At 39.3% G+C, this 23,192-nt stretch overlaps 2 protein-coding genes across 4 annotated transcripts in view; one reads left to right on the plus strand and one right to left on the minus strand.

The window, feature by feature from the left end:
* Positions 1-5,645, plus strand: part of iars2 (isoleucyl-tRNA synthetase 2, mitochondrial) — a 31,921-nt gene extending 26,276 nt beyond the window's left edge. For both annotated transcript variants that reach the window (XM_088354715.1, XM_088354716.1), the window contains 2 exons: positions 2,488-2,632; positions 3,711-5,645. In XM_088354715.1, the coding sequence (XP_088210841.1) occupies positions 2,488-2,632; positions 3,711-3,859 (294 nt within the window). In that variant the 3' untranslated portion in view covers positions 3,860-5,645. The remainder of the gene's footprint in view (positions 1-2,487; positions 2,633-3,710) is intronic.
* A 547-nt stretch (positions 5,646-6,192) lies between these two features.
* Positions 6,193-23,192, minus strand: part of rab3gap2 (RAB3 GTPase activating protein subunit 2 (non-catalytic)) — a 46,520-nt gene continuing 29,520 nt past the window's right edge. The window contains exons 31-35 of one of the 2 annotated variants that reach the window (XM_088354713.1): positions 21,248-21,463; positions 21,021-21,110; positions 10,315-10,533; positions 10,079-10,243; positions 6,193-6,388 (exon numbers count right to left, since the gene is read on the minus strand). In XM_088354713.1, the coding sequence (XP_088210839.1) occupies positions 6,236-6,388; positions 10,079-10,243; positions 10,315-10,533; positions 21,021-21,110; positions 21,248-21,463 (843 nt within the window). In that variant the 3' untranslated portion in view covers positions 6,193-6,235. Of the gene's footprint in view, positions 6,389-10,078; positions 10,244-10,314; positions 10,534-15,955; positions 18,754-21,020; positions 21,111-21,247; positions 21,464-23,192 lie in introns of those variants that run through there. The other variant, XM_088354714.1, reaches the window with a different exon arrangement.

Genomic DNA, 23,192 nt, shown 5'->3' on the forward strand with positions numbered 1-23,192 from the left:
AACAATTTAAATAAAGAAATTATCTCATCTCATCTCATCTCATCAGCCGTACCGCTTATCCTCATTAGGGTCGCGGGGGGGCTGGAGCCCATCCCAGCCATCTGCGGGCAGTGGGCAGGGGACACCCTGAAATGGTTGCCAGCCAATCGCAGGGCAATAAAGAAATTAATAAATGATAAATAATAAATATAAATAATAAATATAAATAAATAATAAATAAATAATAAATAAATAATAAATATAAATAATAAATAATAAATAATTTATAAAGAAATTAATAAATGACAAATACAATAAATAATACACAGCAAAATAAAAACAGATTTTTTTTAAATTAAATAATAAAATGCCCAACAAATAAAACAAAATTTAAAAAATGACATAATGCATGACAAAATACACAATATAAAAACAGAAATGAATGAATGAGAAATACATGACAAGATACACAGCAAATAATACATAAAAAAAGACAAAGTACGCAACAAAATACACGACAACACAAATACAGAAACAAATACATCATGAAATATAGGACAAAATACACAGTAAAATAAATACCTAAACGAGAAAAATGACAAAATGTATGACAAAATAAATACAGGACAAAATACACTGCAAAATAAATGGTAGGATGTTTGGATCCCTTCACCACTAGGTTCGTAGAGGCACCATTTCCTTTGGCGTGTCTTGGGAAAGTACAGTATGGTGGCACCCAGCCCTCTCCAGGGCAACATGTGTTTCCACCCGGTCTCGAACTGGGAACCTTTTTTTTTGATGATAGGCAAATGTGCTAACCACTGCGTAATGAAAGTAAAAGACAGAAACGTGCCACAAAATACATGACAAAATAAATTCAGACATAAATACATGTCAAAATACACAACAATATACAGAATTCAATAAATGACAAAATGAATACCAAATGACAATGCACTACAAATAAATACAGAAGTGAATACACAACAATTTACACAACAATATAAATACAGAAATGAATAAAAGATGAAACTACTCGGCAAAATAAATACATGACAAAATACATCACAAGTCGCACAATGAAATACGCAAAACACACGGCCAAACAAATACTGTAATAAATAAATGTCAAAATTTTAATGTTCATCATACATTTTGGTATTACTTGATTTATTTATGAGTCCAATGATTGATATAGCATTTTGTATATCTTGAGGTATTTATTTGTACATTTATTTTTACGTATGGCAGAATCGGTCCTTAATTCATTACAAACGATGGAGAAGTGACCAAACCATTTTTCCTATTTTCTTGCTCTAGCATCCTACGAGATCTTTTTTTTTTTTTTAATACCGTTTGCTTCAAGATAACGGACAAGAATACCAGCTTCCTCTCGGTCAGCCTCATGTTTTGTAAAATTTATCTAATTTAATTTCTCAACAACAAAAATCCACATTAATATAATAGTTTTTGTGTTTTTTCTTATTATTCAAATAAATATATATAGAATAGAATACAATAGAATATACTATACCTTCATTATTATTGTTACAAAATGGGTTTAACAAATTGTGACAACGAAATTAGACGTGGAACTCCATTTTCACATTTAACTGTAAGAATAAAAAAAATAGATAAAAGATAATTTACACAAGAAATTCTGGGCATGTTGAGGCGAGAGAGAGAGAGAGAGAGAGAGAGAGAGAGAGAGAGAGAGAGAGAGAGAGAGAGAGAGAGAGAGAGAGAGAGAGAGAGAGAGAGATGAGAGAGAGAGAGAGAGGAGAGAGAGAGAGAGAGAGAGAGAGAGAGAGAGAGAGAGAGAGAGAGAGAGAGAGAGAGAGAGAGAGAGAGAGAGAGAGAGAGTTTTATAACTAGGAGGTACTAAATAAAACATAGTGGTTCCTCATGCGGGCAGCACGGCAGCGCAGTGGTTAGCATGTGTACGGCACAGTTCTAAGGTCATGAGATCAAACCTTCCTGTGTGGAGTTTGCATGTTCTCCCTGTGGTTGTGTGGGTTTCCTCCGGGCACTCCAGTTTCCTCCATTCCAAAAACATGCATGTCAGGTTAATTGGCAGGTCCAAATTGTCCCTAGGTGTTAATGAGCGAGTGATTTGTTTGTCTCTGTGTGCCCTGCAACTGTCTGGCAACCAATCCAGGGTGTCCCCTGCCTACTGCCCTAAGATAGGTGGGATGGGCTCCAGCACCCCTGCGACCCTACTGAGGATAAGCCGTGCAGACAATGAATGAAAGGGTAAAACTGGAACTTAAAAATAAGGCCTGACCCAGCCTGCGGTTATTAAAGCCCAAACCAGCTCGAGCCCAAACTTGATTTCAGGGACCGGGGCCCGTGGTAAACCAGAAGCTTCGCTGTGGCACATACTTCGGTGCGCAGTGGGCATGGCGCCAAAGTGCCGCTTCGGTTTTACTTCGGGCTCGGTCCCTCAAATCCAGAGTGCACTTCATGTGTTTCTTGGGCTTGCCATTTAACATTTGCATTATCTTTTAGTCTCTCCAAGAGGAACCCTCATCCACTTCCTCCCAGCTGGTTGAACTCATGATGGCGGCCCGTGTGAATGTACGCAGCTCTGTCCCTCGCGACTTACCCTCTGATGCTCTCACCAGCCATGGCACGTTCCTTATCAACTTGGAAGGTGAGTTCCCACATTGCAATGCTAATCACAACCAATGTTCCCTCTAAGCTGAGTGTGTGCGCAATTGCGCACTACCCAGAGCTTTTCCGCGCACGAGAAAATCTAGCCAGCTCACAAAAATGAGGGCTCGAAATTGCTAATTAAAAAGCGAATTGGGTCAAAGTTATAGTGCATGAAGGTAAAAATACACGGGTTCCCCTGACGCTGTGTTCTAAATGTGGTATTTTGAAGTCAATATCGAAGTAGAACCAAGTTGAATAAAGTCAGTAGTTTTTCGTGAACCGGCTTCTTAGGCTCGGCTCACTTTCGAGTCCCAAACGGCTCTTCAGGTTGTTTTTGCTTCTTTAATCCTTACACGACCAAAAATTATGTAAAATTGTGCACAGAATGACTTGAAGGATTGGGGGGATAGAACAAAAAAGAAAAAATACCAAAATTAAAAAGTAGTGAAAAGCTGAGAAAAAAAAACAGGAAAAATTCTGGAAAAAAAGCCAGAAGAAAAAGAAGGAAATAAAGGGAAAAGTAAGAGAACAAAAAAGCAAGAAAAAGTAACAGCTAGGAAAAAATAAACACAATTAGATTTTTTTTTAAAGGAATTTTAAAAAAGGAGAAAAAAACAGGGAAAAAGAGGAAAAAGTTTGTGTTGCATTCAAATAATTTCCAATTTTATCAAGTTAATCTTGTTGCCAACATTGTACTTCCACTACAAAAATGTAACTAAATACAGTTCTGTATCGTGCAACCGACTGAATAAGCCCCCAAAAATGTTAGTATTATGTGAAAAAAGATACCAGGAATAAAAGAGATGGAAATCTTGTGAAAGAATTGTAAAAAAAAAAAAAAAAAAAAGACGTTTGTAGTGAAAGATAATTTTGCATTGCCGTAAACGCAGCAAAATGTAACGTGATCTCAAGTTTTGGACATGTTTGATAATGATTTAGTTGCCACACTTGGGGTTGCTGTTGCCCACTGTTGTTTCAAGCGTTGCTCGCCGACTTTGTGTGAACGCTCAGGCCCGTGGAAATTTAGAGGGAACATTGATCACAACACATGTAAATGTACGTTTTTGTGTGGTCAGGCGGCGTCATTCGAGAGGAGAGCAGCTTCACGATCGCTGCAGTGCCTACCTCTGCAGAACGGTGTCCACGATGTCGGCGTTATACAGCGGAAGCTGCAGATTGTTTGTGTTCTCGCTGTCAGACTGTTATCACCAAAGCTCAATCATAGTCCTAAAGTTGGCGAGGGAATTTGTCCTCTTGATAAAGAATCGGTGACAGCTCAGAGCTTCCCAAAGACTTGATTTACACTAATGTTGGGTTACTGTACTTATAATGGATTGCATTGAAATCAAGTGTCAAAAGTAGGGGTGGGCAAACTTTTTGGGTCGGAGCCCGCATTGGGTTATTGCAGGGATCTCATATTTAGTTTGGCTTTGGGGCTGGATTTAGACTTTCTATTCTGAGGTGGCCAAGCTGTACTGGGTGTGGTTTTCTGGAAGCAGCTCGATCAGTAAAAGAATGTCAACGCCAAATTTTTAGCTTTGATAAAGCATATTCCTGAAAAACGTACAGAATAAATTGGGAACCTTCCATACATAATATGATCACAAAAGTACAGGGGAAGTTTTTTTTAAACACAACACACTTATTCTCATGTTAGGCGTTGAATTTGTGACCCATCGTAGTTTAACAGTTAAATGCATGCAATTCTACACCTGAACTACCCTTTAGTGCAGGGATGGCTAACCCGGTCCTGGAGAGCCGCATGTCCTGCATGTTTTGGAGGTTTCTCAGGTGGTAAAGGTAAGACCTTGGGCCCAAATGTCATAGATGGCCTAAATTACCCTTCTCACAAAAAAGGTTTACAAAATACAGGTTTACGATGGGCTCAAATCAAGTTAATTGGCCAGGCTTGGGCTAGAAAAAGCTTTGATACCCGTGGGTATGGTTGGTCTGTGCTGCATTTTTTTTTTTTAGGTCCTATCTTACCTCTACTCCACATACTCCTAATTGTATGGCAGGCCGAATTAAGTCACCCAATGGGCCATATCCCGCCGTGCTGCATGTTTGACCTCACTTGGTTAAAGGATTTGGCATATCGGCTTTGAGGAAAAATGATTGAGTGATTCGATTTTTTTTTAAATTTGCTTATTCTGTGTCCTGAATCCAATACCTTTGCAATGCATTAGGAAAAATGTTATGTTATTGGGTACAAAGGTGGCACCAAAACGTCAATATAATGTATTTGTAGTACTTCATGTACTACTATATGCATTATTACGTTTTCGGGATCATCAGGCGCCCCTAACAACCTGAATTTCGCCAGAAAATAAAGTATCCTATACCGCAGAAACTTGTGTATTATTGTAATGATTAATCAATCAACATAATTAAGTGTTGGAGAATTGAGAAAACGAAATGTTTCAACAAAATAATATAGCAGCTCTTTTAGGCATGTGTACATATCAAACCGCAACATGTTTAACCTGTCAGAATGCAGGACAAAATCCACTATGCAAATCCGTGTTACCTGCACCGTGAGTAAAAATACTGTGATGAGCTAATGTCTAATGCCTTTTTGTTTTTGTTTATAGCAGTCTCGGTGCCATCACATCACTATTATGGGCTTATTCTCGATGTTTCCAATGTCATAATCTTGGTCAGCGGCATGTTATGCCTGATCAATCTAGAGCCCAACGGGTAGCGCTTACTAAAGTCTCAATTTCATGTGTTGATGTGCTTCATGTATAAAAATATATGACTAAATGCTATTCCTTGGGGTCCCCCTTACAATCCAGAGCAGAAATTTTCAACATTTTTATTTGGCAAGTCGGATTACTGAGCCTGACAGGCCACATATGGCCCACCTCTGGTCTAAGGGAACCAAGTCTTAAGGCTGTTTTACTTTTGTGTATACTGTATACGAATTGAGGATGAATTCAGTGTGAAAGGATGACTTTTTGATCATGAAAGCTGTACGTAAATGTATAATAAATCATGGTTTACAAAATGCACTTATGGGGGAAAAAAGCCTGTGTTGTGTTAGCTGCCTGAAAATATAAGTAGTTAGTTACTATTTACAGTGGTAAATTTACTTACGAATGTCTCTACAAACAAAAGTTCCAGGTTTCGAAGTACCGGTACCTAAAAATGGGAAAATATTGCCTCTAGTTACAATGGCATTTCACAATACAAAGTCAAAAATCCAGTGCAATACGCGCTGGCATTTGCCTCTACCAGATTTTCCCGAGAGTCAACAAACTGGCTATCATTTCAAACCTGCCTCACAATCCATCCTATCCCAGCATGCCTTTCGTGTCATTGTCACATTTCAGAGTTCAGATAAGAGAAGGAGCAGGGGTATGGCTAGATAGCGAGGAGGCCACAGCCATCAGTTAATCAGACCAAATTTAAGAAGTCTCGGAATTTGAAGATAGAATCAACTGGAAAGAGTGTTGACAAGTTGGGTAATCGCTACAACTGAATTTCTGACGGCTTTTCTCAAGCCGGCAAAAGCAGATGTCATTGGATCAGTATATAAACTTCATGTGGAGATAAAGATAGTGAAGCATATGTTTTAATTACACAAAAAGATCATGATTTGTCAGTCTTGTATAGTAAGGGCGTCCACAGCTTCTAGGAGGTGCAAGGCCAGGCTGTACTGGGCGTGGTTTTCTGGAAGCATCTCGATCAGGTGGCCCACCATCCTGCTGGTCTGATGGAGGGGCACCAGGGGGCAACGCAGCTCACTGGGGTCCTGCAAACGTATAAAATCAGTAATCATTCGTCTTACATCACTGTGAATTCCACATCACAAGCTGCTACTTTTTCCCCTACATTTTAAACACTGTGGCTTAAAACTGATGAATACCAGGAAATCTAACTATTTAATTAAAACAAAGCATCACAATTTCTACCGAGTGCTTTCAATTGAAAGACAAATTTAAACATTCAATGAGGTGCGGGTAGATGGCGGGAGTAACTGACCCCTTTCAGCAGCAAAATGCCTCAGCTCAGTAGCCTAGATGGTAGGGCGCCCACTCCAAGACTGGAAGGTCGCTGGTTCAAGCCTCGGCCGAGTCATACCTAAGACTTACAACATTGGTACTCATTGCCTTCCTGCTTGGCGCTCGGCATTGAGGGTTGGAATTGGGAGGTTTGGTCACCTAATGACTCCCAACACAGCAGTTGGGTCTAAAATGGCAGCGCCCTGTTTGGCTGCATCGGCTCGCTACAGTTTAACTGTACGGGTCAGTTGTATCGACATTTCGTTCTGTGTGCATGGTTACAAAGAATGACAATAAAAGTAAATTCTAATTCTATACTATTCTTATTAATGAAGTGCAAGAATCAATGAATGAGATTCCCACTGTCCATCTGGAGTATAATCGCAATCGTGGCAGAATCGGTGGGGAAATTTTCATAGCTGCTTTTTTTTCATGGCAATTTTTAAAATTTTCCAATACCTTTAAAGGAAGAAATCCAGCGCAGATCAATTTAACATTTTTTTGGTTGACTTTGACAATCGCTATCCTGCTGCTAGCACATACTTTTTGGCACATTCAGCTGTTCCTATTGAGGATCTACGCTCTTTTTTTTGTCAATGGGCTGCTCTAAACTGACATGAGTTCTGCTTCAACACTGCAGGCGCAGCTTCAATACGTCACACTTGTTCAGTTACACGGAAAGGGCTCTAAAGATGTTGAATACAGAAGACAGAAAAAAAGTATCGTATGTAAAAACAGAAAAATAAGCCAAATTGGACTCATTTCAATGATGCTGGGGCGGCATTAGCTCGGGAGGTAGAGCGCTCGTCTTGGGTTCAAGAGATCGCAGGTTCGATTCCCGGTTCCTCCGTGTTACATGTCGAAGTGGGCAAGACACTGAATCCCTAATGCCCCCAATAATCAGGTAGTGCCTTGCATGGCTGCATGGCCACTATTGGTGTGTGTGTGTGTGTGTGAATGGGTAAGTGTAAAGCGCTTTGGGGGGGGGGTCTTCATTGACTTGAAAAGCGCTAAATGCAGACCATTTACCATGTTGATTGCTCCGGAGCAGAGTGCATTCCATCTTTCAATCTTAGAGATTGCTGATCTTTTGCTTTTTGTTTTACTTATTTAAAATTATATATTTTTTTGTGTGTTGATTAGAAGATCTGTGTCTGAACTGGTAAAATATAACTGTAAATAGTTATTTTTATGCATTTTGTCATTTTATTTTTGGCAATGAAGAGTTAATATTTTTCATTTATATCTTTTTGGGGGAAATTTCAGGGATTTTGTGTTGTTGTTTGACTTTAAATCTGACTAAGTGATAGAGAGGAGACCAGGTATAGCTACTACTAAAAAAAATTTTTATACAATCTGACACTCATTACTAACTTAGGAGTACACGATAATTATTGGGCCGACAGTTATCGGACTGATCACAGCCTATTTTGCTGTCAGTTTTTTAATCACCGCTGCAACACTAAAAAGTTCATTTAGCAGACCCAACCTGTCAGATTCCAAGCATTTATCATACATGTCAACCTGTACGGTTTTGCCGTACAAAGTACGTTTTTTATGCATTTTAAGACGAGTACGACGTACAAGGAAATCTGTACGGAAAAACGCAAATTTATCAATCGCATGGTCTGCCGCCTGGGGATTTCCCAACATGCATCATTCAGAAAAAAAAAAATATATGGTGTACGATTATTTTGTATGGGAAAATACGACAGCCGTGGAGGTTGACAGGTATGATTTATGTATAATCATTTTGTCGCACTCGTGCGTTTATGTTAATGCCACTTTTATTCATATTGAGTGCTGCGCTAGTTGATCGACAGCTGCGGTCACAGCCCGCAAGGAATTGTGGCGGCACAATCTGTTACTTTCCTGTACTAGACATTTCCCCGCTGCCTTGCTGATTCTGCCAAGAGCAAGATCTTACTCCATAGGGACAGTGGGAATCTCGTTCATCCATTGATGCGCGAGAAATTTAGCTACCAAAGGGTAAGAGTCGTTATAACTCGTGCCGTATACTTGCTCTTTATTGAATTTCTTTATTTTAACATTCAGAGCAGTCTGGAAATTAACTAAACAGTCCGATCACGAGGCCCGCACCGATTCTAGCCAGCTGCTAGGCACTGGCCGAGGCGACCCTCATCCAGTCATACGTTTATGTACTAGATATTTCCCCGCTGAATTTTTTTAAACTTAAGAAACAAGGTTTGCTTGAAATCCTTGAAAAAACTTGAATTTGTTGTTGTTTTTAAGGGTTGAAAAGTGCTTGAATTTTAGATGAAGGGCTTGTTAAATGCTTGAAATGGTTGCCATGTTTCTTAGAGAAAGAGTTTATAAGGGTTTTACATGTATTTTATGGTTCCCAAAAAGGATTGGGGCTAGAGTTAGAAACTAAGGTTTAGGCTCCTTATTAGCATATTAAACTGTATAAGGTCTGAAATAGGGTTGGGGCTAGTGTTAGAGCTAGAGTGAGTTGTAGGTTTAGCAACTAGTTTGAGCTCCATATTATGGTTCTAAAAGGTGCAAGGTTCCAGTTTTCGTTTAGACAGAGGGCTATGGTTTGAAACAGGGTTAGGGCTAGGGTTACACCTAGGGTAAGGTGTAAGTTTAGGTTAAGGGTTAGAAAGTAGGGTTTGAGCTTTATATTAGAGTTTCAAACTGAATGTAGGGTTCCAAAATTGGTGTAGAGCAAAGGTTACGGTTTGAAAACAGAGTTTAGGCTAAAGTTAGAGCTCCATATTAGGGTTCTAAACTGAAGGTCGGGTTCCAATATCCTTTTACGGCTAGTATACAGTTTGAAAGAGTGTTAGGGATAGGGTTACAGCCAAGGTGAGATTTAGGGTTACGGTTAGGAACTGGAGTTTGAGCTCCATATTAGAGTTCCCAACTAAATGTAGGGTTCCAAAAAGGCTTTAGAGCGAGGGTTACAGTTTGAAAACAGGGTTAATGCTAGGGATAGGTGTAGGTTTAGGGTTAGGGACTGGAGTTTGAACTCCATATTGGAACCCTACATTCACTTAGGACTCTAATATTAGTTTAGAGCTAGTTTACAGTTTGAAACTGGGTTAGGGCTAGGTGTAGGGCTAGTGTCTAAAATTTAAGCTAGGGTTTTAAACTGATTTTAGTGTTTGGAAATTAGGTTGGGGATAGCGTTACGGTTCGAAACCAAGGTTAAAGCTTCCGATATTTAAATCGGCACTGGATTTCTTTTTTTAATGGTACTGGGAAAAATGGCTTTATAAGTTCTTATAAAGGGCTTAAATACGAACCCTGATGCAATGGATGTGAATGACTTTATTTTTATGGCTGTTAAAACATGCGCCTTCAATTCGGTGAGGCTTGAACAAAAGCAAAGTTAAGTTTCACCCTTAAATTGGAGCATGCACAGGTGCGCTCTGTAGTCTGGAATTTACAATATTTTAAAATGGTGCAATCCTCACCATAGCTTTGAGCCAAGTGCACAGGGTGGGGGGGAGGCGGGCCAGCAGCTCCATAGCAGGTCGTTTCTGGTTCTGATCATGCAGCAGACAGTAGCTCAGCCTTTGTCCTGTGATCATCAGCAACTGAGAGCCGAGCACATCCTTGTCTTCCACCTCCAACATCATCTATCAAGCATAATCATGCATCAAGTCAGCTCCACATTTAAGGTTATGCGATGTCTCTTCTTGTCCTTAACCTCCTCAGCATGAGCGTCCAGGCCTTGATTGTAGAGCTGGCACACAAGGTGCCGTCGCAGGATGTCAGGGGCCACTTGCAGAAGACCACCCAGCTCCAGACACAGCGAAGGCCACCACTCGGCCTGGGGACCGTCCAAGGGTCTTGTTGGGAGCCCGGAAGTGGATGCGTCTGGGTCATCGATACACTGCACCCAGGCGGTTAGCACCCGCAAAAGGAACTGAAGGTGAAGAAAAAAGGAACATTGAACAAGACCATGAAGCAGTAATTCAATATCTACAGGGGTTTGACCACCTTTTTCATGGCCAAATTCAAGCACTTTTTAAGTCAAGTCATGATTATTTCTGATGCTCATAACCACAAGAATTCTCAAAGGGCTACACAGACCACAGACTATTACAGACTAGAGGCTATTCTTACATCATCCCCTGATCTAAAACCTACTTGAGGGACAGGGAAAAACTAAGATAAAAATATTATTCTATTTAATGCATCACCACTAGGAGGCGCTAAAAATACAACTGTCCCTTTCAGGACTTTCAAGGCAATTTTCCAATTTTTCCAGTGCCAATAAAAAGAACAAATCTAGCTCAGATCAAGAGACCAGTTTTTTTATGGTTGTTAACTTTAAACACTAATTAAACAAAGTCACTATCTTGCTGCTAGCAAATAATTTGTGCTTATTTGAGGTGTTTCTATCGATGATCTACGAACTACAATTTTTCTGTCAGTCGTCTGATATAAACTGACATGTATTCCACCATTCTGCCTCAACAATGCGCGCACAGCTTGACTATATCAAACTTCATTACAACAGGGTTCGTACGGGTGCCTGAAAACCTTAAAAAGATGCCAGAATTTTTGTTGTGTATTTAAGGTCAGAAAAATGCTTGAATTTGGGGTGAAATGCTTGAAATTGCGGCCATTGCGATGTTTCTTGGCAGTCTGACTCTATAGACGAGGGTTCGGCAACCTATTACATATGCGTGCCACTGCAGGCACGCGAGGGGTTAACCAGTCGCACACGAGCGTACGGCAAAATAATACAAATAATAATTATTACCGTATTTTCCGCACTATAAGGCGCACCTAAAAGCCTTTATTTTTTTCAGAAGCTGACCATGCGCCTTATAATACAGTGCGCCTTATTTATGGATCAATATTAATTCGCAAAGTCTTGCAACTAACTCGCCGCCGACAACTAGATTTTCCCCCGAACGCCAAGTAGTCCGCGGTGTATGCTGGGATTTATTTACTGGCGTTTCATTGGCTGACCAATGTGTCAATTATCATTTGAGTGGATTACTATTGGCTAAAGTTATTCGGAGGTCAAGGGGAGGATCCTTTTTATCATTTACAGGCTGGCATTGGCTTGAACGGCAAAACAAAGCCTGCAATTGGCCCAAAAAGACGTGTCAATCATCAGTTGAATCGATCACTATTGGCTAAAGTTATTCGGAGGTCAAGAGGCGGATCCTTTTTGTCATTTACAGGCTGGCATTGGCTTAAACGGCAAAACAAAGCCTGCAATTGGCCGAAAAAGATGAATGCTTATAGCACGTGGCTGACGGCATACAGAAAGCATTTTTTTTACTATTTTGTATTTGTAAGTATTTTATTCTCCTGGATTTACTAAATTCACGGATATAAGAGGACCACGGCTGCACATTATTATGAACACGACTTCGGTGAGCTACTCCGGCTTTCTATATTATCCCTGTATCTTGTTTCAGACTGAACTCGATGTTTCTGTGATAAGCGGTGCAGATAATAGATGGAATGGAGTGTATTTTTAAATTAAACTCAATTCCAAGTGTTTATTGTCATACATACAGTAAAGTTGGGAGCGAAAAAGAAAATAGCAACTAAGGAATGGATGGCATTTCTTGAATCCCAAGACTTTAACTTTCCGAAATGATGGAACGATTATTTGAGTGACATCGTACGGACACCGCATCCGCACGTGTTCTCAACACGTCTTTGCGTCTTTGCAAGCTTTGGGAATGTTAAGGGGGTAATAAGTTTGACTGAACTATCTGACTGTTTTGTCGACGTTCTCATTGTAGCGCCTTATAATCCGGTGCGTCTTATGTATGTCAAAAATAGGACCAAAAACTATTTTTTCGGGGTGCGCCCTATAACCCGGTGCACCTTATAGTGCGGAAAATACGGTATTTTACCTGAAATGTAGACATTTTCATTTACCCGCTTTGTTATTTAGAGGCTTAAGGGTAGCGCCCCTCCTCCTCTGTTCCATGTGTGAGTGTGTTTCTGCGCGGCGCATCGCAGAGGAGGAGAGATCCGTGTTTTAACCCAGCCACAGAAACACATGGGCGCGATAAATAAATGAATCTTGACAGATCCTCCAGCGAAAAGCTCTCGGCCTTTCCAGCCAGCGTGGGCAGATGAATGGGGCTTTGTGCAAAAAAATGACCATGCTGTTTGTGCATTTTGCCTCGAGAGGGTTGTACCTCACACATCAACGTCATTAAACGTCATTACGAGACAAAACATGAACATGAATTTGAGGACAAGTCTGACAAGGCGGAGACATTAAAATGTGCTGTGTCCAGGTTTGGCAAACAAACACAGACCCTGAAAACCTTTGTCACTGCTAAAAACACCACCACTGAAGCAATCTATCACAATGCTCACTGCATAGCCAAGCGCGGAAAACCAATTACTGCTGGAGGATTTAATGAAGAGTTCTTGTCGAGCTCAGAGCTTTTGTTTGATGGCTTGTTTAACAAAGAGAGACAATCAAAAAAGAATAAAAGACATCCCCATGTCAGCCAAAAGTGTTGAACGGCGTGTGAAGGAGCTGGCAGAAAGTGTGTGTGTGAGTGAGTGTGTGCGCGCGTGCGTGCGTTCTGCTGTTCAGCTGTTATTTGTGTTGCACTTATTTTGAGGTAGCCTTTGCTGATGTCATTTCAAGTTTGGTTGAAAAAGAATAGATGATTCTGGTTGATTTTTGTGGTAAAAAATTGAGGTCATGGATATCTACAAGCCTTTCCACATGTTGCTCCCATTCATTTTTTAGTTTATTGTTGAACAAGAATCGCGAAAGTTAAATTACTCAGTTATACAATTTCAATATATAACCATGTTATATATTTGGGCTGGTGTAAAATTACAGCTCTGATGGATATAAAAAAAAATGTTGTGCGAGCCATTATCTTGGTGCGGCACACTGATTTACAAGGAAATTTGAAAGTGGCACTCCACACCAAAAAGGTTGCTGACCCCTACTATAGACCATGCAAGAAATTTTAAAGGGTGTGTGAAAATGATGCCGACATGCCTGCTCTGGTGACTTATCATTATGGCTTTGTAATGCTAATCGTCACCGCACCTACAGGTCCTACCCAAGAGGACAGCACTGTTTAGAAAAACAGCTCTTTTGGCTCGGCTCACTGAGAAGAGCGCTCTTTCCGCCCCCCTCAGATTTTATTTTATTTTTAATGATATTTTACTGAATTCACACGCTCATAAGGCGCACCCAAAAGTCTCCGATTTGATCAAAAGTAAGAGCTGCGCCCTATCACACGGATCAGCTATTTCAGTAGACGTGACAAAGGACAGCATTGTGATATTCCCCGTGAGAATTTGAGTTGTGGGCGTTGCCGCTAGACATTTGAATCGTGGGCGTCGCCGCTATCGTATATAAACAACTCGTGTACTGTTTTGTGCTAGAATTGATTTACCTGAAAATGGCCAAGAGGTACACTAATACCCAATTTTAAATGGCTTAAATGGCTACGCTGAGGAACACAGACATCGGGCAGTCAATAATTTTTGTCTGTTCTTTTGCCTTTTGTTTTAAATATTTTCATTCATTTTTATTTTGTTTATTTTTTTGAGTGTTTTTCAGAGGATATGGTTAAAATAGAAATGTAAAGTTATTTTTTGTGTTCTATTGTTTATAGCACTGAATTAATATTTTTTAATTTATGTTTTCTTCACATTTTCATGAATTCTGTGTTGTTTTACCTTAAATCTGTCCAATGTGTAAGAAGCTAAAATTGTTTTGTACCTTACAATTCATTTTTTGTGGAAGAGTAAACATTTTGTCGCAATTTTGCCAATTTTATTCATATTGAATGCTGCGCTAGTTGATCGACAGCTGCAGCCCGCTAAGAATTGTGGCGGCACAATCTGTTACTTTCCTGTACTAGACATTTTCCCGCTGCCTTGCTGATTCTGCCAAGAGCAAGATCTTACTCCATAGGGACAGTGGGAATCTCGTTCATCCATTGATGCGCGTCACTAATTAGATGACGAGAAATTTAGCTACCAAAGGATAAGAGTCATAACACTTGCCGTTTACCCTCTCTTTATTGAATTCATTTATTTTAACATTCATAGCAGTCTGTGGAAATCAACTAAACAGTCCGATTACCAGGTGCGCACCCATTCTAGCCAGCTGCTAGGCGCTAGCCGAGGCGACCCTCAGGGTACATGACGCCGGACAGGGTAGGGAGTGCTGTCTCATCCAGTCAAATGTTTCTGTACTAGATATTTCCCCGCTGATTTTTTTTTTTATTTAAGAAAAAAGGTTTGCTTGAAATCCTTGAAAAAGCTTGAATTTTAATGTTGTTTTTAAGGATTGAAAAATGCTTGAATTTTAGATGAAGGGCTTGTAAATGCTTGAAATTGTTGCCATGTTTCTAAGAGTAAACGTTTATAAGGGTTTGTTTCTTGGCAGTCTGACTATAGACGAGGGTTCGGCAACCTATTACATGCGTACTTTACAATTCATTTTTTGTGGAGGAGTAAACATTTAAAGTTACATTTTATGTGCTTTTCAGGAATTCATTCTTTCATTTTAAATGTATTCAAAATAAACACAAATAATTTGACTATAGATGCAAAAATATAGCAAAATCAAAATCCTTTTCCCTGACAAAGACCTTTCAATATGTAACAAAAGCAAAGGATGTAACGTTGTCACTATAGAGTTCAATATTTTACCAAAATTATGAAAGCAAGGGAAACGTGAACCGTTAAATAAGCTATGTTTGTATCTGTATTTCATACTTGGTATTGCAGTGAAAAGTAAAATATCTTTACAATACATTTTGTTGTATGTTTTTTCAGGGATTGTGTTGCTTGAATTTAAAGTTGCTTGGGTGTGACCAGTGGGGCGCGGTGACACTTCACATGACAATGCAGAGGGCAAGAGCAGGCGTGTCAGTGTCATTTTTAAGCAGACGTGTGTTGTTGTTTTTTTTTAATGCGGGGTCTATCGAAGCATACTGCTAAGAAACATGGCATTGACAACAATTTCAAGAATGTACAGGTACTTCACCCAAGATTCCAGCACTTTTCAAAACTTTGAAAATACAACAATAAAATTCAAGCCTTTTCAAGGATTTCAAGCACCTGTAGAAATTCTGTGTCTATATCAGCAACACTAGGCCAACAATCATAATAGTTTAAATTGGTTAATCCTCCCAGTGACAAATTGTCTTTGATGTCAGCCATGTTAAAAAAAATTGAATTCAAGTGTTCCAGGACACAAATATAAGTGGTTATGTTAATGCGACAGCATGTGTTATGTAACGCATACAAGCGGTAAATAACCTTTTTTTTAAAAAATAAACAATATTGAAGTAAATAATAATAAAAAAAAAATCACGAACTATCATATAAACAAGCATTTTATTAAATACTCATTAGCCATACACATTTGCATTTATTTTACATGAGCATCACCTAGAGGCAGCAGACATATTTGTCCACCATCTTGCAACTACAGGCACCCAAATGGCAAATCCTCCCAAAAGGCTGGATGATAAGTTTGTCTGTTTTCAATATGGGACAGGTGCAAGGAGAATGCATAGGATGCCAGTTTGACCGTTATGCACAGTTTACATCATTGCTGTTCTTTAATTTTCACACCCTTTAGAGCAGATCTGCTTTTGTAACCTACTAGAGTTAGTAAAACGAAAAAGCCCGGAAGAGGTTTTTTAGAACAGGTAAAAATGTCTTATCTGAGGCTTGAGTCCTTTCCTGTTCTCTCTGGTCTGGTCTGGTCTGAATTTATATAGAGCTTTTCAAGTGAACGAAGACCTCCCAAAGTGCTTCACACTTTTACCTTTTACACACTAACTAACCGGTAGCAGCGTCAACCATGCAAGGCCACTACCTGCTATCGGGAGCATTAGGGATTCATTGTCTTGCCCAAAGAAACTTCGACATATAACTCAGAGAAGCCGGGAATCGAACCTGTGACCTCTTGATCCCAAGAGCACTTTACCTACTGAGCCAATGCCGACCCAAAAATCTTTGGAGGGGGCTCAAATTCAGTGTTTCTCAGCGACAGCCCGGTAACCTGACTGATCTAGAGAATATTAGTGTGGAGGAGTGGGCCAAGTTTAAAATCCATTGGTGGCTTCTCTCCTTATTTTGAGAGTCCAGAACCACAAACTTGTCACTGGGCAAAAGAGGCGAGAAGAAAACAATGTGTGGTTTGGTCACTTTGTGTCTCTATAGTTTGTAATAGCACTCGTTTTTGGTTGTACTACACAATACCATAACATCTAGTGGTCAAATAATACACACTGTCCCTTTAAATAACTATTAACCACTTAATTTTGGTTAGGCACAAAATACAAATAACAAATCTATGGCACATAATATGAATTAGGTTACTACCCATTTATAGTTATTGCTGTCTGAATTTTTGCAATTAGACTCCCTTGAGATAAAAGTTTGATGTTTAAAATTGTGAAAAATATTTTTAAAGGGACAGTGTGTATATCTTGGCAACTAAAAGTCAACGTATTATGTAGTGCAACTGAAAATGAGTGCTAAAAAGCACAAGTATAAAAAAACACAGAGACTCAAAGTGATCAAAAAAATCACAATTTTTCTCATTTTTTTTTGCCCAGCCTTTCACAAGGTTTTGGTTATTGGGAGTACCAGTAGCAACAAGATGGTAGGCAATTATGTCAGCTCACTCCAGGTATCCTAATGTTATGTAAAATAATTAGGTATTTCTCACTCTACATGTATTTTTAAAAAGATGCACATTTATAGAATAGTTCATTTATTTTTACATGTCCTTTTAAAAGTTTGGAGGTCATCCAGACAAAAGTGCTTTTTATTAATCAAATTATCTGAAAAATAAAAAAGTATAGTTTAGACATTGAGATAAAGTTGTTTATTTGAAAAAATATATATCCTTCAAACTTTGTTTTTGTCAATAAAATGACCCCAAACCTTTGAACAGTAGTGCAAATTTTGTTTAATTATTAAGTGCTAAAGTTTATTTGTAAAACTTATTTTTACTTTTAGAATTAAAAATAAATAAGTGAATAAATTAAAATGGAAATCATCTAGAATGATTGCAAAAATGGGGCTATTGCCCATCCCCATTTCCTCAGGGGATTCTCCTCAAACTAACAGTTGAGGTACTCAGGAATACACTTTATATACAGTGGAACCTCACTACTTCGCAGGTCCACTTTCGCGGGTTCAGAGCTTCGCAGGTCTAAAAAAAAAATAGAATAAAAAATAAAATAATAAAAATTAAAAACATCAAAAAATATTTAAAAATTAATAATAATGAAATTAGAAATTACATTATTTTACAAAATTTGAAAACAAAATATTCAATTAGAATTAGTAATTGCATCATTTTACAAAATTTTAAAACACAAAGAAATGCACGTAGACGCTAAGCATCACGGGCATAAACGCAAGCTGATTGGCCAGCACTCGCTGAATACTCGACGCCCCGTTGGCCCATTCATTACAGTAGCCCACGCTTATCTCGTATACAGTACAGTACAGTACGCTTCTTGCCATAGCTCGCAGTTAGTTAGCCTTTGTCTCGCGGTGATTTTTTTAAGTCTAAACGTTTTTTGAAGCCCTTCGTGATGCCTCCCAAACGCTCTTTATTCCTTGGTGCATCTAGTGAACCAAAGAAAAAGCGAAAGATGTTAACAATTAACGAAAAAGTGAGTTTATTGGACAAGTTGAAAGCAAGAAATAGCTACGCGAGCGTAGCCCGACAATATGGCCAGAATGAATCCACGGTAGGGTACATAAAGAAGGAAGAGAAGAACATCCGCAAAACTGCTGCAATATCTTTCACGAAAAATGCCAAAAGGGTTGTAAACACCCAGAATAAGACCATGGTGCGAATGGAAAATGCACTGGTTATTTGGATCCACGATTGTCGGGCAAAGAAAATCAGCCTGGATGCGAACTTAATCCGAAGTAAGGCTAAATCTTTGTTTGATGCTGTGGTGCCTGAGGGTGGTGACGACAACGTTCAAGATGAGGAAGAAGACGACGGCGACGAAGATAATCCTCTGCCTGGTACCTCAAGCCAGACTAGCCCACGACGACTTTCGTTGCCAGCAAGGGCTGGTTTGATAAGTTAAGCGGCGAGTTGGACTTAAGAGTGTGTCGTTGTATGGAGAGGCAGCCTCTGCGGACGAAGCAGCAGTGAGGCATTATGTTGAGGATGTTTCCGAAAATAATAGAAGAAAATGGCTATGTCCCGGAGCAAGTCTTCAATATGGTTGAAACAGGCCTTTTATGGAAGAGGTTGCCGTCCCGAACATTTCTTTTCAAGGACGAACTTCAAAAGACAGGTTTCAAAGCTCACAAGGATCGAGTGGCTCTGCTCATGTGTGGCAATGCTGCACAGGTCTTTTCATCAACTACGCTTAGAAGAACTTATTGTAAGAGGTAAGTTAAATGCTGTTTTATTGTTTGATTAACACGAATCTCTCTCTTTCTACCCTTATTCTATATGGTGTACTGTATACAGGGGGGTATACTGTATACCCGTATACGTTCTTTTAAGCATTTTTGAAGGGGCGCCGCTACTTTGCGGATTTTCAGTTTTCACGGGTGTCTAGGTCCCCATTAACCGCGATAACCGAGGGATTACTGTATTGTATCTGTATGTTGGTTTATGTGGTCTGTTTCATAGACTGACTTTTGTGGTCTTAAATGTGCTGAGCATACATGAAAATAATTAACCTTTTTATTTAAATAAAAATTAAGTAATCATTTTCTTAACTTCAGAAATTACATAATTAAGGTTTAGAATTTCTCCATCAGGTTATGATCCGAGGACAGCAAGTTGAAGGCTTTTATTCTTTATTTTTTTATTGTATGCCTTGTGACTGATGGGCGTTGTTACACCAGTAGACCACATCATAGAAAATAGTTGATGCTATCATAATGTTGTTAAAAGTCTTTAGTATCCCCATTCAGATGTGGTGTTTCACGAAAGCAGCAGCTCTGTTTCTTTACCACTGGCTGAATAAAACTCAGACAATTTACAAATGATTTGCTAGTCTGGAAGGCACGGGGTTGGCATTGGTGACCGCAAGACCCTGGCGCCAAGACTCGTCATCATTTGGCCATAAAGCAGGCCACTCAAGTCATGTGCTTGTTGACATTGTCATACTGACACATCTCTTGTTTATGTACTGTCTGCTCTGAGTCACAAGTTGAGGTTAACTAAGATACAGACATAAGATCGTGCTCGGATTTAAAATTCTGATCATTTATCAATCACAGTTAAAGAAAAAAAGAAAAATTATTGGGGATAAACATTTTGTGACATTTTAACGAAGGCAGATATGCTAAGCTCGTTCTCATTTCTTTTTCTGCAGATAGGTACTGAACAAGGTTTAACATTGCCTCTGGTAAAGGAAAATGGTCTGGCAAGCCAGGGGTAGACCACATGCCTGCCTGACCCTCTGCCCATTCTTTTCAAGTCAAAGTCAATCTTATTGTCAATTTTCTGAAATGTACTTGACATACAAGGACATGCAATTTTGTTTTACACCGTCCAATGCGCACACATTGACAACAAAAAGTGCAGGTGCACAGAACAGTCCTAACCTAAGATAATACTAAATAAAAGTGCAAGTGCCGTTTAGGTCAAAACTAAAGTAGTGCAACTGACATAGACACAACATACAGTAAAGTGTGCCAAGCAGCAGTAGTAGCAGCAATAATATAAATTGAGGTAAAAAGATAAAATAATAATACAATCATCATACATTCTTTTGCATTTTCTGAATGCTAAACTGATGAGGATGGAGTCAGGTATCACATTGCTGCATCTACCTTTCACCTGTGCTGAATTCCTAATTACTTGTGTCAGCTAGGAGACGTAAATATACACACATTGCCAAAGTCTTGTAAGGATTTATGTACGCGCCCGTCTGCCAGTCCGCCTAACACGTTCACTTTAAAGCAGGGATGTCTAACTCATTTTAGCTTGGGGGCCCCATGGTAGAAAAAAAAAACTCTCACAGGGGCCAGATGAATAGATTATTATGGAGAGAGAAAGAAAGAAATAGAGAAAAAAGACAGAAAGAGATAACAGAAAAAGAGAAAGAGAATAATAGAGAGAGAACAAGAGAGAGAGGAAGACAGAGAGAACTCGATAGAGAGGAAGAAAGAGACCAAGAGAGAAAACGAGAGTGAAAAAGAGATAATGACTAAAAAAAGAGAACGAAAGATCAAGATAGAGAGAACAAAAGAGAGAGAGAAACAGTGAGAAAGAGGTGGAAAGATGGAGAGAAGAGAGAGGGTATAAAAGAGAAAAAGGAAGGGAAAAGGAGAGACAGAGATCGAAAGAGAGACAAAAAAAACAAGAAAATGAGAAGGGGGAGCAAGTAAGAGATAAAAGAAGAGAAAAACAACACTGAAAATAAAAAGAAGTCTTACCTCCTGTCGTAAAACGATCAGACTTGGGTCCATGTCTCCACTTGGCATGAGCTGAATCGTGGTCAAGTCTCGGAAGAAAGCATTCTTACCCTACAAGCATGATTAAAGATAAAACCTATTATTCAGCACACTGGTGCATTGCAAAAAAATCATAGGCACACATTTTGGATGACACCGACCAAATTGGAACACTGTCATAAACGGAAGATCATCTGCTGCATACTCACCTTGCTGTCAAAAAAGCTGAGCGGTTTGACTTTCAGGCTGAAAGTCAAGGCGACGTGCAGTAGGGAGGCTAAGAGACAGTGGTGCTGCACTAAGGGATAGTGTACACCTTTCTGTTCCAGGGCAAGTTCCGCTATGGAGACGGGACCTTCGGCTCCACACCAAACCTCCTCCACCGAAAGATCTGGGTGGGGAACCTCGGATACTGCAGAGTCTGCCTGGAGAGGAACACGGGTACAATTAAAAATGATCAGAAACTAATAAAGGAGTCAAAAGCGTCCTTTAAGATGGCATTTATCTCATAGCAGGGGCAGGTGGAGTGTCATTTGGGTCTGATAACCACACCTCCATTACATGGATTTATTATTTCTGCTAGAGTTGTTTGCATCACATTTTTTCAGATCATGTGGTCATTCAAGATGGCGATTAGTAATAAATTAGCTCATGGTTACTACTGCGGCAAAAGAAAATGCAAAGAAGGGCTCTATTGACCCCCAAGAATTCTGGACGACAGTGCCAGGAAACCATGCTGTGGAGAATAGTACCAGATTTAAACACAGACGTGTCTTCTTGTGTTTTTGTCATTGTCATTGTGGTATCTGCAGTAATAGATAAATTCGCACTCGCCTGTCATTGTCGCTCGTCATTTAAGGGATATGTCAGCGACCCGACAGTGACGCTGATGATACAGAAAGAGAAGCGTAGCATTTTTGTAAGATAACCTCCATTACTGTTCGAATAGTATTTATAATTGATGACTTAAATTGAGTGAAAAAGTGAAAAACTGAGTATGTTGCAAACATTGAATAAAATATTGTTAAACCTTCCATTTTGCTCTTGTTATGTATAACAAAAGGGTTTGTAGACATTTCTCAATGGGAAATTCAAGCGCTTTATAAGGACTTTTCCAATTTCTCTAGTGCGATTAAAGGAAGGAATTCAGTGTGAATCATGTATTTTGCAGACGCTAAAATATATCTGGGATTTTCATATGTGATTTTTAATCTTGCATGTATATTTATAAAGACATATGACTTTTATATCTTGAGTGAATAGCAAATATAATTGTATATCTGAACCATAGGTGCTGGGTAAAAATAATATGTAGCTTACATTTTTCAGTTGCAGGGAGTTCTTCCCATTATAATTTAAAACTGAAAAAACGCTATCTAGACTTTTTGCATGGCCCATCAACAGTTCCTACGTATCCTTGCACGAATACACCTTTCATAGTTCATAGTTACCAGTGTAGGTGTGACATGTACCTGTCCTTTTGTGGAAAGCGATGACTCTTTATAAGACAACACCATACAAACTAATAATAGCTGCTGTTTATCACAAGGGAAGAGTAAATACAATGGCAAAGCTGATGCATCAGAGAGCAGTGTCAGCCTCATTTCCAAGCGGACCTTTTGAGAAACATGGTAACAACTTAGAGAATTTACAAGTACTTCACCAAAAATTCAACCACTTTTTAATCCTTGAAAACACATTAAAATTCAAGCATTTTAGGATTTAAAGCACTTTTACAAATCCTGAATATGTAAATAATGTTGGCAAAAACATGGAACAATTTCTCTCAAAGGGCGTCATAAATGTTTCCAGAAATCCCTGCAGTGTTTTGTTTTTAGCACGCATGCATTGTGAGAAAGAGCAGCTAGCAGTTTTCCTCGATAACACGACAAAAAAGAAAAAGAAAAAGCTGCACCGTATTTAAGGGGGCATATTTAAATGTAGCAAAAAAGAATTGCGTTACTCTACAATGCATATTTGCTGGAGTACAGCAAGCACATTGTGTAACATGAAGCAGAGACTCGCACTAAAATCTCAGACCTGTTAAGACGATATCCCAACTATACTACGCAACCAGAATGTTGGTCACAACCAATGTTCCCGATAAGCTGCGCACTGGCCAGACCTTCTCTGCACACAATAAAATCGATCAAG

The sequence above is a fragment of the Urocampus carinirostris genome, chromosome 15, assembly GCF_059441175.1.
Source record: "Urocampus carinirostris isolate Australia breed hairy pipefish chromosome 15, RoL_Ucar_1.0, whole genome shotgun sequence".
Lineage (NCBI taxonomy): Eukaryota > Metazoa > Chordata > Actinopteri > Syngnathiformes > Syngnathidae > Urocampus > Urocampus carinirostris.